This window comes from Dendrobates tinctorius, unplaced genomic scaffold (genome assembly GCF_039654945.1).
Source record: "Dendrobates tinctorius isolate UK_male_01 unplaced genomic scaffold, ASM3965494v1 ptg000181l, whole genome shotgun sequence".
In the NCBI taxonomy this organism is placed as follows: domain Eukaryota; kingdom Metazoa; phylum Chordata; class Amphibia; order Anura; family Dendrobatidae; genus Dendrobates; species Dendrobates tinctorius.
Genome location: NW_027361848.1, coordinates 1,823,607 through 1,841,519, shown reverse-complemented (window position 1 = coordinate 1,841,519; position 17,913 = coordinate 1,823,607). Strand labels below are relative to the sequence as shown.

The window sequence follows — 17,913 nt, the reverse complement described above, 5'->3', positions numbered from 1 at the left end:
GCCATGAAAAAAAAAATCAAAATGCCAGAATTTATTTTTTTTTGGTCAAAGATGACAAACCACACCACACTATCTAAAAAAAATATAAATAAAAATAATTAGGAATCCAGAAGTCATTTGTACCCCAAAATTAATAGAAAATATCAGGTTGCCACACAAAAATAAACCACCATATATTTCCATTATTGGAGAAATAAAAATGTTATGGGTCTCAGAAAATGGTGGCACAGTTCCAAACTTTTTATTTACAAACCTCTACACAATCTATACAAGTTTGGTAACGCCATAATTGTACTGCCCTTGAGAATCATGTTGACATATTTACCATATGTCGCTGAACACCATAAAAATTAAACCCAAAAAAACAATGGTGTCATTGCATTTGTTTTCACAATCTCATCTCACTAGATATTTTCCCCAGTTCTCAGTACATTGTATGGGAAACTTAATGGTGTTATTCAATACTACAAGTTATTACACAAAAAATAAACCCTCATATGGCTAAATTGATAATAAAATAAAACAAAATTCTTGCATTTGGAGGAAGGCAAATAAAAAAAAAGAGCGAAAAAAGCAAAGCATTGTAGTGAAGTGAAGCGAAGATTGGATGAAAATAACTTCAGAAAGATTCTTAGTTCTGTCAACAGTTATACCTCATTCAGACGTCCATGATTTATCATGTACATCAAAAAATGGTCCGGGTGTCATCAGTGTTTTGTATCAGTGTAACATCAGTGATTTTCACATATGGAAAAATTAGTAAACAGTAGACAGAGAGAGGGAGACTGTAGGAGTAAATGAGGATTTGGGGGCTAGGATATGTAAGGAAAGCAGGTAGCTGAGTGGGGGTATCATATATGCTAATATTTAATGTCTCCTGGCAAATGCAAGAACTCTAGCAAACAAAATGATTGAACTGGAGACTCTTATGTCAGCCACAGAATACAATGTGGTGGGCATAATGGAGACCTGGCTAGACGAAAGCCATGACTGGATGACAAACATAGAGGGTTACACTACATTTGGAAGGGACAGGAAATATAAAAAAGGTGGAGGGTTGTGCATCTTTGTGAAATCCAAATTAAAACCTGTGCTCAGTAAAGACATTGGGGGAGTTACAGCAATGTAGAGTCACTATGGGTAAATGTACATGGGGATGGTAATAATGGAAAGCTGCTAATTGGAATTAAAAAGGCAGCGAACATATAATGGGGGATTTTAACTGTCTAGACATTCAATGGGACATAGAATCTTCTGGTTGTGCTAAAAGCTACAATTTGTTATGCACGGTTTTTTTTTTAATTTATTTTACTCATTTATACAGTCATATGTTAAAGTTTGGGCACCCCTATTAATGTTAACCTTTTTTCTTTATAACAATTTGGGTTTTTGCAACAGCTATTTCAGTTTCATATATATAATAACTGATGGACTCAGTTATATTTCTGGATTCAAATGAGGTTTATTGTACTAACAGAAAATGTGCAATCTGCATTTAAACAAAATTTGACCGGTGCAAAAGTATGAGCACCCTTATCATTTTCTTGATTTGAACACTCCTAACTACTTTTTACTGACTTCCTGAAGCACTAAATTGGTTTTGTAACCTCACTGAGCTTTGAACTTCATAGCCAGGTGTATCAAATCATGAGAAAAGGTATTTAAGGTGGCCACTTGCAAGTAGTTCTCCTATTTGATTCTCCTATGAAGAGTGGCATCATGGGCTCCTCAAAACAACTCTCAAATGATCTGAAAACAAAGATTATTCAACATAGCTTTTCAGGGGAAGGATACAAAAAGTTGTCTCAGTGATTTAACCTGTCAGTTTCCACTGTGAGGAACATAGTAAGGAAATGGAAGAACACAGGTACAGTTCTTGTTAAGCCCAGAAGTGTCAGGCCAAGAAAAATATCAGAAAGGCAGAGAAGAAGAATGGTGAGAACAGTCAAGGACGATCCACAGACCACCTCCAAAGACCTGCAGCATCATCTTGCTGCAGATGGTGTCACTGTGCATCGGTCAACAATACAGCGCACTTTGCACAAGGAGAAGCTGTATGGGAGAGTGATGCGAAAGAAGCCATTTCTGCAAGCACGCCACAAACAGAGTCGCCTGAGGTATGCAAAAGCACATTTGGACAAGCCAGTTACATTTTGGAAGAAGGTCCTGTGGACTGATGAAACAAAGATTGAGTTGTTTGGTCATACAAAAAGGCGTTATGCATGGAGGCTAAAAAACACAGCATTCCAAGAAAAACACTTGCTACCCACAGTAAAATTTGGTGGAGGTTCCATCATGCTTTGGGGCTGTGTGTCCAATGCCGGCACCGGGAATCTTGTTAAAGTTGAGGGTCGCATGGATTCAACTCAGTATCAGCAGATTCTTGACAATAATGTGCAAGAATCAGTGACGAAGTTGAAGTTACGCAGGGGATGGATATTTCAGCAAGACAATGATCCAAAACACCGCTCCAAATCTACTCAGGCATTCATGCAGAGGAACAATTACAATGTTCTGGAATGGCCATCCCAGTCCCCAGACCTGAATATCATTGAACATCTGTGGGATGATTTGAAGCGGGCTGTCCATGCTCAGCGACCATCAAACTTAACTGAACTGGAATTGTTTTGTAGACAGGAATGGTCACAAATACCTTCATCCAGGATCCAGGAACTCATTAATAGCTACAGGAAGTGACTAGAGGCTGTTATTTTTGCAAAAGGAGGATCTACGAAATATTAATGTCACTTTTATGTTGAGGTGCCCATACTTTTGCACCAGTCAAATTTTGTTTAAATGCAGATTGCACATTTTCTGTTAGTGCAATAAACCTCATTTGAATCCAGAAATATAACTGGGTCCATCAGTTATTAGATATATGAAACTGAAATAGCTGTTGCAAAAACCAAAATTGTTATAAAGAAAAAAGGTTAACATTAATAGGGGTGCCCAAACTTTAACATATGACTGTCAGCCAACTATAGGGAAAAGTCGGGGTCGTTCCGAAACACGAAACCCAATGTAAGTCAATGGGGAATAAAAGTCGGCAGTGAGAGGAGGACTCTCTATATTTTTGAATGTGATCAAACAGCAAATATATTTAACTGTTTGAAAGCTAGACAAAACTAGAAGGTGCAGGTCTGTAAGAACGGAACATGTCCTTGACTTATTCTTACAGAGTGACACACAGATAGCTTCACTGTGGCTGTGATAACAGCCGTTACACGGTACTGTGTGAGGAGTGTGCACCGCTGTATGGTGTGAAAAAATGCACACTCAGTACCTCACCAGGACAAAAAAAAAAAATTGGGATTGCTTTTAAAAAAGCAGTTTGCAGAGCAGTGGGTAAACAGCAATGCAGCCATCAGGAAGCCTTAGAAGGCAGCCTAACAACCAACACCGCTGATCCAGCAAAATATATCCTCCCCTTGCACTGCACACACAGTGACTGGTGTGTTGTACAGGCAAAATCGCTAGCAGCAGAAGCAGTTTTTGGTGTCTTCTTACCTGCCTAACGCTCTCCCTACAGAATCAGCAGCAGCAGCAGCTCTCCCTATTCTGAGATCAGCATGAGGAACATGGCGGTCGGCGTGCACGCCCTTTTATACCCCCTGTGACGCCCACCAAAGCAAGCCAATCACTTGCATGCCCTTCTGAAAAATGGTGGTGACCCCTGCCTATGTCATCACGTTGCTCACAGTGTCCGTGGATCCTGATTGGCTGAAAAAGAGCGCAAAACAAACTTTTGAAACGCGACTTTGGCGCGTAAGTCGCTGACCTCGTGGCCGACCTCATCCTAGGGTCGGGTTTCGTTTTATGAAACCCGACTTTGCCAAAAGTCGGCGACTTTTGAAATTTTTCGATCCGTTTCGCTCAACTCTAGTTTTAAGGATGATTTTACATAGAGACACACACCTTGTTAGGGTTGCGGGTCGCACTAAATATAAAATATAAGGAAGTGCAATCGCAATCCAGGATCCACGGTGTAGAGATGGAAACTGCTGCTCAGTAATGGCGGCGCACTAAACACCGGGGGTTAACCACTGAACCGGTGTGTACATGAGTGAACTCTGTTACCTCACAGAGCCGCTGGAACAAGTGCGAGAGCCTGTTTATCCTCACAGGACTTGACAGGAGAGCGTTAGTTCTAAGACACAGGACTCTGCCCCAAGGGTACAGGGTTAGAGCCCCCTCTAGTCCCACTAGCGCTCAGCACCGCAACAGCAATCCGTGAACAGATACTTATAGAATGCTGTGCCCTGTTAGAAGTCACAGGATGCAGCTGAACGCTGCTTACCGCACTATGTGTGTACAGCGCAGCTCTGGCGGACGCCACTAACCAGCCTAGACTCAGGACTGGAAAGCGCATAGGACGCGCACGGCGCCACTCTAACGGATGCTGCAGTACCTGCAGTAGCGTAGTGCCTTAGGTAGAGAGGCGCACTCTGGCGCTAGCATGTGTGAGGAGCACGGAGCACTGCGGTAATAGGCAGTGCCACAACTCGGCGCTGACTGACCTCTAAACCCTACTAACATGCGTACCAAAGGGAAGGGGTTTCATAATGAGTCATTCAGCGGTTCACAAGCATCCATCATCACACACATCACTGCCAATTACTGTCTATACTAGCGCATGGCCATGCAACTCTTTTATAGCAGCGTCTTTCCGGGACCTTCCTAGTGGTCCTATGCGAGCAGCAATGGGACCTGAGCATGTGACCTCAGACCTCCAATGAGAGGACTTCCCATGGGCATGCTCAGAGGGCCGAAAGAAGGACTTAGTTCCAAGAGCTGCTCGCTGATGGCTATTGCAGGTTACTATAGCTGACCCCTGATTGGCAGCAGTAACCAAACCAACAGTAGTAGACTGAGCAAGATGCCGGGAACAACGTCTTTGCTGAGCAGGCTCCTCTGTGGCTGGAAAGGAATGTAAGAGCACAGAAGGCAAGGGTCGGAATTCCTCCTGTGCAGAGGCAGGAACCCGACGCCTAACACACCTCCCCCTCGCTTATTTGTATGGTCATTTCTGAACAGACTATAGCCCTGTAAATTAACAGCTCAGTCATGGCTCTCATCTAGCCATGTCTCAGATATCCACCCTATGTCAGAATTATGTTTCAACAAAATTAATTCTAATTGCTCCATTTTGTTGGTGGGGCTTCTGGAATTAGTATACATGCACCTTATGTATCTCTCTGTACCTCTATTGTTTCTTAAATTATTAACTGTTCTAAACCCCACCCCCTTGCCACCACCACCCCCAATTTCATTATTTGTGCCCAGGTCTCTATCTGCACTATCTTCCCCTCCTATAAAATGAATACCCTCCCCCCAATCCCTAGTTTAAACACTCCTCCAACTTTCTAGCCATTTTTTCCCCCAGCACAGCTGCACCCTCCCCATTGAGGTACAGCCCGTCCCTAGCGTAGAACCTGTAGCCAACTGAGAAGTCGGCCCAGTTCTCCAGGAACCCAAACCCATCCTTCCTACACCAATTCTTGAGCATCTTATTAATCTCCTGTTGACTCTCTGACTTGGCACGTAGTACAGGCAGTATTTCAGAAAATACCACCTTGAAGGTCCTTGCTTTAAGCTGCAGCTTAATTCCCTGAAATCATCTTTAAGGACCTTCCACCTACCTCTAACTTTGTCATTTGTGCCAATGTGCACCATGACCGCTGGGTCCTCACCAGCCTCTCCCAGCAATCTGTCAACCCGATCAGCAATGTGTCCGACTTGAGCGCCAGGTAGGCAGTACACCGTTTGACAATATCTGTCTTTGTGAAAGATTGCCCTATCTGTTCCCCTAATAATTGAGGCTACGATCACTCTGATTGGCTGTTAAAAGTGAAACAGCTAATTAGAGCAATTGTAATATTTCACCAATGAAATTTGGTGAAATATTACAATCCAACTATGGTCGATGCTGCAATATCATCGGCCATGGCTGGAGACAGTGATCTGACCCCCCACCGACTGATGGGGGCGATCTGCCCTGCCACCAACTGATGGCGGTGATCTGCCGCCACCATCAGTATTTGCTCCCCCTCCCCTGCCCTCCGCTCCCCCGCCTCCACTCCTGCCCTCCACCCCCGGTACCTCCTTAGTCCCAGTGTCCCTCCCGGTGTCCCTCCTGAATCCTTTATGGGCGCTGCCAACTTCCAAAATGGTGAGCACATGCACAGTGCACCCACCGAATCTGTCAGCCGGCAGATTCATTCATTCATTCAGGTACATTTTGATCACTGTGATAAACCCTATCACAGTGATCAAAATAAAAAATGTAAATGAACCCCTCGTTTATCACCCCCATAGGTAGAGAAAAATAATGAAATAAAGAATTTTTTCCCCGTTAGGGTTAGGGTTAGAATAAGGGTTAGAATTAGGGTTAGGGTTGGAATTGGGGTCACGATTAGGATTAGGGGTGTGTTGGGGTTGGGATTAGGGTTAGGCTTGTTGGTAGGGTTAGAGTTGGGATTAGGGTTGGGGGTGTGTTGGGGCTAGGGTTGTGGGTGTGTTGGGGTTAGGTTTGAGTTAGGATTGAGGGGTTTGCACTATTTAGGCACATCAGGGGGTCTCCTAACGTGATATGGTGCCACCATTGATTCCAGCCAATTTTGTGTTCAAAAAGTCAAACGGTGCTCCCTCCCTTCCGAGCTCCGATGTGTGCCCAAACAGCGGTTCCTCCCACATATAGGGTCCAGTGTACTCAGGACAAACTGGACAACAACTTTTGGGGTCCAATTTCTCCTGTTACCCTTGTGAAAATAAAAAATTGCGGGCTAAAATATCATTTTTTGAGGAAGAAAATGTTTTTTTTATTTTCACGGCTTTGCGTTATAAATTTCTGTAAAGCAGAAGTTTATAACATGAAGCCCAACATAACATGAAGCCCAATATGTCACGAAAAAACAGTCTCAGAATCGCTAGGATCTGTTGAAGCATTGCTGAGTTATTACCTCATAAAAGGACACTGGTCAGAATTGCAAAAAATGGCCAGGTCATTAAGGTCAAAATAGCCTGGGTCATGAAGGGGTTAAAAAAAGGTCACAAGTGTTCAGAGCATGACAGCATGGCAATTACACTGCTGTGTTCTGAACAATACAGTGCTTACAGCGGTGAGCACAGGTCTGCAGCCTGGTCTTGTACTATTAATCCCAGGTTTCCAAGCTGTTCTCACCACTGGAAGAAGTCACCTCCGCAGTCCTGGTCTCACTACTCTGAGCAGTGCTGTGGTGGTGACTTCTCCAACAACAAGAAAGAGATCGGTAGCCTGACAGTAGTACAATGTCAGGCTGCCAACCACTGCTCACTCCCTGCCCACCTCTCCCCACATCCCAGCCTCTCCTGTCACCACTCATGCTAAAGACTGTGAGCGGTGACAGGAGGAAATCATAGTTGAGAACATAGGTCTGGAATACAACAAAATGGCGTCTGGCTTTCCTCACAGGGAGCATGCCCAGTTCCCAGCTGGAGGCAGCCACAGAGTAGGAGATGCAGTCACATACTGACCACAGTCTCCTATGTCCAAGTGCTGCTATATTTGAGGTATATAAGCTCATACACTTACACACCAGGAAATAAAAATGGTAGTCCCAGCAGCTGCAGAGAAAATAATAAATAAATACATGTTAATACATGTCATTTCATTTTGTTCTACAAATAATTCATTATGTAATCAATACTAATTAATTAAAAATATAAATTGAGACACATTTACTGTAGCATTGAAATTGTAGCACCAAGAAAGTGAAGATGTTGAATTATGAAACCACAGGATTTATAGATATGTTTATAATAAGCAAATGATGAAAAATTGCAAACCATTTGTTTTAAAACATCTTAATTTATTCAGTATTTAGTATTAGCATCACACAATTGATTATAGGGACCAGTGATTGTTCATGTTTTACTCTTCTGCCTTCATACACGTTGACCCGGTGTGCACTCTAGCATACAGCATAAACCACGGCTCTGTCTTCCAAAATATTCAGACTGTTCTCTGTAGTCTAACTTGTTTATTTGTGAAGAGTATATAACATGCAAGTGAGCGGTAAAACTATAAAGAATACAAATGACATAAGTAAGTATTGGGCAGATGATCACACAGCTAACACAATTACAGGAAGTATTCAGTGTGATGCAACTTACAAAGAAAAAACACAAGTGTCTAATTACATCTACTGAACACTGACTGCTATACCTGGGCACTTTAGTACTGGGATGCTGTATCTCCTTCCAAGAATGTTACCCCATAATAAGGATTGTAAATTTTTTTTCTTTTATGTTCTTATTCGATATATGTTATTCTATGCCTAGTTGTGGGTTCTCTAGTTTTTAAATTTTTTTTCCGTACCTGTACAAGGTTGTTTATTCCCCACTCCCTTCCCTCCCTTCCTACCTTCCTTTCCCTACCGTGTTTATTTCTAAAAAACCAATAAAATAATTTGAAAATAATAACATCTCTGTACACATTGCATTGTAAGAAAGATATTAAGCTTACCAGATATGCTTTACCCGGATAACGAACTCAAGTTGGAGAGTTGACATAGTGCACTGCTTCTGTTAAAGTCACAGTCTGTAAATGCTATTGCAGACACAGCTATAAATTCAACCACCACTAGATGGTGCTAACTAAACCAGAATGATACAAACATATTTGCCCTGTATTCAGAGGGCAGAACACTCCCCCCTTTGGCATCAACTGAAGCCACTTCATTTTCCAGGTTTGGAGCGGAAAAGGTGTGGTTGCAGTTTACAAGACTTTTGACTGGTGGGTGATGTTGACTTGTAAGACTGAGTCAAATGAATTAAACAAGCAATGGCATGAACAAGCGAGTCCCAGGTTGAAAACCTGCTGAAATGGTGGGATTTGAGGTAATTGTCTGAAGTCATCGTACTTAGAATGGATACCTGAGGGCGGATTTCTTCATCTGCATCTGGATCTACCAGTTCAAAGGTGTCTGATTTGTCACTGTAAGGCTGTGTTCACACACAGCATTTGTTTCCCGTTTTCCCCGCGGATTTACCAAAAAATCCGCTCAAAAAATGCTTAAAAGAAGCTTCCCATTCATTTTAATGCGTTTTGCACTTTTTGTGCATATTGATGCGTTTTTTACCGTGAAAAAAGCGCTTCGGGGTAAAAAAACGCAGCATGCTCATTAATTTTGCGGTAAATTCCGCATTTCTGGCTATTTTCTATGTCTCTGGGGACGCGCAAAAAAAATCGTGGCAAAAATCGCAGCAAAAACGTCCAGAAAAAAACGTGCGTTTTCTGGGAAGGAGTCCTGTTTTTATGCAGAAATTTTCTGCATACGTGTGCACATAGCCTTAGGCGTTAAACGGTATAGGAATGCAGGGCCTGTAAACCAGGTTGTATCCTTAAGGTGTCTAGATTCAACAGATCTAGTTGCGTGGTTCACAGGATTGTGGTGTGTGGACCCATAGCGCCACTGTTTAGGGCAAGTGGATCTCCTGATCCTTAGCACCCGATTGCTGACGTAAGCATAAAAGAGTCGAGTTTCGTTGCAAATGTACAAAAGTACTACATTGCTGTCTAAGTAGAACTCAACGTCCTTGATTTCCAAGTCAATTTCTGTCGAGATAAGTGAAGCTAACTTTACTGCTAGCACAGCCACACAGAGGTCCAGTCTGGGTATTGTGTACTCCTGGACTGGCACTAGTTTGCCCAGCTCATAACAAGCCTTACATGGCATTGTTCCTTGGCATCAGTAGTTTTCAGATACGCTACTGCTGCAATCGCTTTGGTTGAGGCATCGCAGAAGATACAGAGCTTTTGCGTCTTGACTTCTGCTGATGGCACGGAAGCATATAGTTGTGCCACGTAAAGATCTGACAAAGCTTCCAAAGATTTCTTCCATCTTACCCACAAATCTCTCTTCTCCATGGGAAGAGGATCATCCCATTCAGACATCTCTTGGGTGAAGTCTCTCAACATCATTTTACCTTGGATAGTTACAGGGGTTACAAATCCTAGAGGATTGAACAGGCTGTTTATCACGGACAGGATGCCTCTACGTGTGAAAGGTTTTCCTTCTTCGTTGATCCGAAAGGTAAATTCATCTCTCTTCAATTCCCAGAGCAAACCAAGGCTCCATTGCATGGGAAGGGAGACCGTGTCTAAATCCAAGTCTTTTAGATCAGCTGAGTAATCTTGAGAGGGAAAACCTGCCATCATTTTTTGGCTGTTGGAAGCAATTTTGTGCAGTTTCAAATTGCACAAAGCGAGTATTTCTTGTGTCCTCTTTAGGAGACTGACTGCCGATTCATCTGTCGGTGTGGATTTCAAGCTGTCGTCCACGTTGAAATCCTTCTCCACAAACGATCTAACATTCGACCGGAACTTTGCTTTGCCCTCTCTGGCTGATTGTCTAACACCATAGATGGCAACAGCAGGGGAAGGGACAATCCCGAAGATGTGTACTTTCATCCAATACTCCATGATGTCTTTGTGGGTGTTATTATCCCGGTACCAGAAAAACCTCAAATAGTTTCTATGTTCTTTCTTGACAAGGAAGCAATGAAGCATCTGTTGTATATCAGCCATGAATGTCACTGCATCTTTGCGGAACGAAGAAGTACTCCTAGAAGTCTGTTATTGAGGTCTGGGCAAGACAAAAAGGCATCGTTTAGCGAAACACCTTCATATCTGGCGCTTGAGCCAAATACTACTCTTATCTGACCAGGTTTCTTAGGATGATACACGCCGAAAATGGGTAGATACCAACATTCCTCAGAATCTTGGAGTACATGTGCAATTTCTGCATGGCCATTCTTAAGTATTTTCTCCATGAAGGCAAAGAAGTGCTCTCTCATTTCAGGTGCCTTCTGAAATGTGCATTTGAGGGAGTCAAATCGACCGTAAACAGATTCTCTGCTGTTGGGTAAGCGTTGCCTCTGGGGTTTAAGCGGTAGAGGGGCCATCCAACTCTTTGACTCATCTCTTACCATCTCTCAATCCATGATGTCCAAAAACAGTCTGTTTTCTATGGACATTGCTACCTTGTTGTCTTCTCAGGTTCTGTGGAAAACTGTGCACCCTATGTGATCTTGGTCGCTGTCACATGTGTGGCCTTCACAGGAAGGATCAGCTAATGGACAAGGTAGAGGAGCATTGTGTGGCAACTCTTTTACCAGGAAGCTACTCTTACATGGCTGGAAGAGAGACGGACCTCCATTTTCAAGAGTATTGGTAAGCATGCTGTCAACTAAAGCCGGCTTGTGTGCTCCTCCTAGGCAGAAGTCTCCTATGATGACCCATCCAAGGTCGTGCCTCTGTGCGTACGGAGCATTCCTGGAGCTGTTTATACATTCTCTAGCCTTGTGGACTTGTAGTATATCACTTCCCAGAAGTAGAGCTATTGGAGTTCCTGGATCAATTTCAGGTATCAAGTGGGCTATACGCTTTAGATGGGGGTGATGTGTCGCCACCTCCCGTGAAGGTATTTCCAACCTGTTGTCAGGAATCTGGTTGCACTCCAGAATGGTCGATAAAGATAAGCAGGTTTGGCCTTCTATGGACTCCACCTTGTATCCGGTAGCTTTTCTACCCGCTGTCTCAACGGTACCTGAACACGTCCTCAGGGTGTAGGGTGAACCAGGGCCTACAATGTTGAAGTTGTCAAAGAAGATGGACCTGGCTAGAGACCTGTTATTTGCTCATCCAGGATTGCATAAATCTTGAAGGCTGTCATTGTGGCCTGCAGTAAAGACTCGGACAAGGCACATTTTTGAACAGGACCTTCCTCCTGTGAGTCCCTTACAGATCTCCATACATTTAGAGCTGACCTCAGGGGTGTCTTTGTCGGTGTCTTTCTGCTTCTCATCGTGCTCCTCTGCTTGTGACAACACTCGTGGACTTGATCCAGGCTGCATGGCTGTATTGTGATCTGTGCTGCTGCATTCTGCACATTTCCTGGCGAAGTGAGAGGTTGTGGCACAACATTTGAAGCAGATGTTGTTCTCCTTGAGGAAACTCAAGTAGAGGACAATGCTTATTGACATCCTGAGGCTTGCTCTCGTCCGGAGGAGGTTTATTCACCTTGTGAGGAGGGCCTGTGGAATCAATGTTAGTTTTGTGGACTGCCACAGGTGTCTTACCGGGTTTGACACCAGGGGCAGTGGAACATGACAGAGTAAAGTCAAAACTAGGGTCATTTCTAATCCTAGATTGTTTGGTGACAAAATCAACAAATACAGTGAAAGGAGTGAATGATACATTATGATTTTGTTTAGACTGTGAACCACAGTTAAAGAACTGTATTTAAACTTTTATTTACAAATATATCAATATTATATATATATATCATATATATATATGTGGGTCGCCCTCCCAGGGCCGTGGGGTACTCGGTACCGGGCCGGTATCAGCGGGATGTGTCACAGCAGCAGTGACCCGGTCTGTGGCCCTGGGTGCCCAAGTAAAAGGGGAATTGCAATGGTGGAATGTAGTTGATTAAATGAATAGTTTGTGATGCCACCTGTGGTGTTCGGCAAGTGAGGTGTTAAGCCGACGCTGCATGCAGATCCTCTGGGACTGGTGGTGTGTTGCAGCCAAGATGGTGAAGCTCCCCACAGGTGGAGCTGTAGTCCCAGGGCAGTGTAGATGTAGGGGTAGAGGAGAGACGCAGGCGGTGTAGAGGCTGGTACCCAGATGTAGTGGTACTGGGTGTGTTGGTGCAGGAATAAATGGAGGACACCAGGGCCTGTAGTTCCAAAGCTTTACTCACAGTCTGTAGTACACACAGGTGCCTGCCTCCGTGCTGTGTCCTCCGGGTCAGGGACTCAGTCAACCTCCAGGCAAGATAGGATGCTCCCTTCCAACACTCCGCCTACTTGTGCCTTTCTGAACGTCTCCTCTTATAGCGTCTTTAAGTGAAGTACCCCGAGTACTGAGTTACACTGGAGTTCCTCCTGACAGATGTTCCCAAGAACTTTCCTTGTATGGCAGACAGCTGTAGCCTGCTTCGGGGACTCCTTGCTCCTGAGTCCCGGCTCACTATCAATGTTGCTGTTGTGCCCCCATGTCTGAGATGGGAGTAGTACATTTACTTTACAGCCCACTACTCCACCGGTGTCTGCTGCAGGATCATCAGCATCCATACAACCTTGGGGACCGGGCCTCAGCCTTGCGCTTAGAACTTCTAGGCAGGGTTCTTTCCTAACCCACGTCCTCTGTTTCCTTTTACTCCTACGTTCCGTACTAGTCTTTCCTTCTTATGGAAGATCAGGTTTCTGTACAATGTCTTTCTCTTTCTTTCCTTTCCCGTGCCAGCAGACCCAGGTCACTGAGATCTGCTGCAGCACCTCCTTCCTCCATCCCTCTCCCAGGGATCTTCTCTCCTCACTCCTCTCTGACCGACTGACCTGAAATCCTAAACCTTCCCGCTCTTTTATGAATTCTAACTCCACCCGCCTCCCAGCACGTTTCGTGTTCCAAACAGGGAGCCACCAAAGGTGCTCTGCTACACTCCAAGCAGGGAGCCGCAATGTGGCTTTGCTGAACTACTGTGTTGTGTGGGATGCAAGTGTTGGAGCGTGGTCAGGAGCCTCCAACTTACCTGGATGGTGGGGCACCACACCTCAGGAGGAGGTGCAGTACCTCTGCAGCAACTGAATCCTCAGGGGCGCCACACTTGCAAAGACTAAGATTTTTAGTATTGACTCTTATTATTCAAGACTTCTATTGTTCACCCTGCTTAGCTGGATATCAGCTTCTTAGCCAAATCCTGACTAATGATAACTTATTCCTGCCTTATCAGTGCTTGGAGTTTATCATAAGTTCTGTGTTTTTGCTGCTCCATCATGTTGTAAAAATCATTCATCATGAAGTTGTTCCTGAATCATTGGGAGAAGTTGTTCTTTTTGGATATTTAGATGACATTCTTTATCCCTGACTGTGATCTTATGTAAAACTATATGTCCACTCCCTTGGATGAAAAGCAAAAACACATCGATGGCCTCCGGATGCTTCACTACTGGCACGACAAAGGACATATGGTAGATATAACTTTTTCTGCACAATCAATTTTACAGATGTCCTAAAAGTCACCTACAACCCAAATCTGGAAGTGCTAAGGGGAGCTGCACGGAAATTACAACCTTTACTATGAAAAGATGCCCGATTACAATCCATTTTTCCAGACCCCCCACTGCTGTGTTTTAGGCAGCCCCCAAATTTAAGAAGCATCATTGTCAGAAGCTCCCTGTCTCTCCAACAGCTACAGGAACCTTTCCTTGCAACCAGAAAAAATGTAAAACTTGTCCATTTATAATGACCACGGACAAGATAAAGATCCCCAACTCACATCAGGACTACAAGATCCCAGGTACTTTCAGCTGCATTACATCTAATGTGGTGTACTTAATTATTTGTACTAAATGTCCAACTGGGGGTCTGTATGTGGGGGAGACAGGGCAAAAGCTTAGAACAAGGATGAATGCTCATCGTCACACAATAAGAGAAAAAAGAATGGATCTACCTGTGGCAAAACATTTTTGTATGATGGACCACAACACCATGGATATGAAATTACTGGTACTGAAAGGTAACTTCACATCTCAGAGAGAGAGACGAGTTTGGGAGTACAAATTTATGACGACCTTTGACACTCTCAGTGCTGGAATGAATGTGTCGCATGGATTTATGTCTTTTTACATCAATTAAGGAATTTGCTTTCAAGACCTGGTGGGGGCATCACAACACATTAGGAGACCCCAATCAGAGTACTATAAAACATCCGGACTCCTTATCTATGCACTGGTCCAATATTTATGTTTCTCCCTCTCCCATATTGATAGTTCTGCTTCACGTCAATTGTCTTATCCATTGCATTTTTTCTGTGTTGTATTGTGCATAAATATGTCACTCTTCAGATTTTGTATTAGTCTAGCCTGATGAAGAGACCTGAGTAGTCTCGAAAGCTTGCAATGTGTTACCATCTTTTCAGTTAGCCATTAAAAGGTATCAACCACTGAGGACTCTCAATTCTGAATATTTTTCTATCTACTGGCTAACACGGTACAAAGATATACATCTTTCCTGCATCAGAGAAAATAAATTTGCAGATAGTACAAGGATTGGACTGCTTAGGACTTAGGCTATGTGCACACGTTGCTGATTCTGCTGCGGATCCGCAGCGTTTCTGGCCCTGCGGGTCCGCAGCAGAGTCTGCTGCATTGTACAGTACCAGTTTACTCTATGTAAAATGGAAACCGCTGTGCACATGCTGCGGAATTTTCCACGCGGTTTTGCTGCGGTTTCAAATCCGTAGAAACAAATGACATGTCAATTCTTTCTGCGGATTCCGCTGCAGTTTCCCATCTCCTCCATTGTAGAGGTGATAAACCGCAGGGCTAAACCGCAGCCTAATCTGCAGGTAAACCGCAGGTCATTTGACCTGAAATTTACCTGTGGATTTTACAAAATCCGCAGGGAGAAATCCGCAGCACCTAAAAACTACGTGGGCACATAGCCTTAAGACTTATTTTCTCTTATGAAGTCTCCTTCAGGCTGTTTAAGACATCTGGAAATATGATTTTCCGGAGAAGAAAAAGTGATTGCTACCTTCAGCACTGTGTAATGTCAACAATAAAGCATCCTGAAAACATTCACACTACCAAGGGGTTGTTTGGATTTTTTTCCATTTTTCTGTATAGTATATTATAAAATGAATGGTTTCATTCAAATTTGTAACTCATCTCACAAATAACTAGACCTCCTATGGCTATGCCTAATAAAGAAGAAAGCTAGCGGCACTCACCAATGTTCATAAAAAGTTTTTCTATATTTCATACCTTCCTTAAAACCATTTCTGTAATGAAGGGAGCAAAGAGAGGAGGGCAGCAGCTGCAACAGAACAGACAATGGTCATTTCGCTCTGAAGTGCGCTTTGAAGCGCAATCTAGCACAAAACAGCCATTGTCTGTTCTGTTGCACCTGCCACCCTCTTCCTTTCTCTGCTCCCTTCATTACAGAAATGGTTTTAAGGAAGATTTGAAATTTAGGAAAATATTTTATGACGATAACTTTCTTTTTTATTAGACACATTGTAATGTCATTCCTCCATTTGGAACTGGTTAAATGAGCACCACCAGCTATTTTTGGGCTTTGGACCTAGGACCGAATGCACACAGGAGGCTTCCATTTTAATTTACAGGAGTCAAGTCCTTCCTTTAAGGACGGAGTCAGACTTGCGAGAAACTCGGACGAGTCTCGAACGTCAATACCCGGCACTGCCGCTGACACTTGAGAGCGGAGCATGCGGCTGCATGTATTTTTATGCAGCCGCACGCTCCACTCCCGAGTGTCAGCAGAAGTGCAGGGTATTAAGATGTGAGACTCGTCTGAGTTTCTCGCATGTGTGATCCCGGCCTTACTGTATTTGTTGATTTGCCTCTCATGGCTGTAGTGACTGAAAAAAAAGGTTATGGCTCTTGAAATCTGGTGAATAAAAAACTAAAACATAAAAATGACTGGCTGCATATGTGCAAAAGTAGTAATAAAAAAAAAATGTATTTAGTATCACCATAATTTTACCACTTCAACCTAATAAAGTTGTCATTTATACTGTGCAGTGAACATGGTAAAAAAAGCTTTATTTTCCATTCCTCAAGAAACAGTCAGCAAATGTTATTCAGTAGATTATTAGTACAATTCATTCTCACTCCAGCAAGAAGTATGTATTCATACTGGTGTTTGGATGGAAAAAGTTGTCTTCTGAATGGTGGCAATAAGACATGAAAAGCATCACAAAGTCCCATAAGGCCGGAGTCACACTAGCGATAAAAACGGTCGAATGCAATGCGATAAAAAATCGCATTGCATTCGAACCCATTTTATTCTATGGGGCAGCTCACATCATGCGATTTTTTTATCGCATCCGATCGTCGGACCGAGACAATCGCAGCATGCTGCGATTGTCACCCATTTTCGGATCGGATTCTACAATGCAAGTCTATGGATGCGATAAAAAATCGCATGGAAAACGCACCACACATGTGACTTGTGATTAAAATCGCAAGACTTTTCCAGGTCTACAGGATAGAGCATCAGGCATTGGCATTGGATGTCAATTTGATGCCTAGATGCGAATAAAATCGGTTCATCGCCGGAAAATGGGATGACAGACGGATATCTGGCCAAGAAACCTTTGTGCGATTTCGTACCGTTAAAATCTGACCGATTTTTTATTGGTTGTGTGTGACTCCAGCCTAAGACATACAGTATAAATAGACATGAATGCATTATTTTAGCACACATTATTTAATAATTAAAGATATTCAACTTTCACTGCATTTTGAAGCAAGTTGTAAGTTTTTTTACTCTTTTGCCTGAAGTTGCTTGTCAATAGACTATTAGTGATATGCGAATGTGCTCGTTACTCGAGTTGTCCGAGCATGCTCGAGTGCTCTCTGAGTACCTTGGGCATGCTCATAAATTATGTCTGAGTCCCTGCAGCTGCATGATTTGTGGCTGCTAGCCAGCATGAATACATGCAGGGATTGCCCGTTTGTTAGGGAATCCCCACATGTATTCAGGCTGTCTAGCAGCCGCAAATCATGCAGCTATGGGGACTCAGACATAATTTACGAGCATGCCCAAGATACTTGGAGAACACTCGAGCATGCTCGGACAATTCGAGTAACGAGCAAACTAGCTCATCACTATAGACTATACTTGATTTATGGCAGAAAAAAAGGAAAACAGTAACTCAATTATAATAATCATTGTCTGTTTCTCATGCAGTCCTTAAGTAATGAATCTGAGAAATCATCTAATGTCAAATCAATGACAAGTTTTCAGAAAAAGGCGTTTTATAAGTTTCACATTTTTCCTGGTAAATGGATCAAAGTTTGGTGTGACAGATTGACATTGTTGGCACTGCTGGACAA

The 17,913-nt window shown here is 43.3% G+C and overlaps 1 protein-coding gene across 1 annotated transcript in view; it reads left to right on the top strand.

Moving 5' to 3' along the window:
- Positions 1 to 17,913, top strand: part of LOC141054931 (pecanex-like protein 2) — a 2,173,030-nt gene that overhangs the window by 637,704 nt on the left and 1,517,413 nt on the right. Inside the window, exon 9 of the mRNA XM_073551818.1 lies at positions 17,768 to 17,913. Coding sequence (XP_073407919.1) covers positions 17,768 to 17,913 — 146 coding nt within the window. The remainder of the gene's footprint in view (positions 1 to 17,767) is intronic.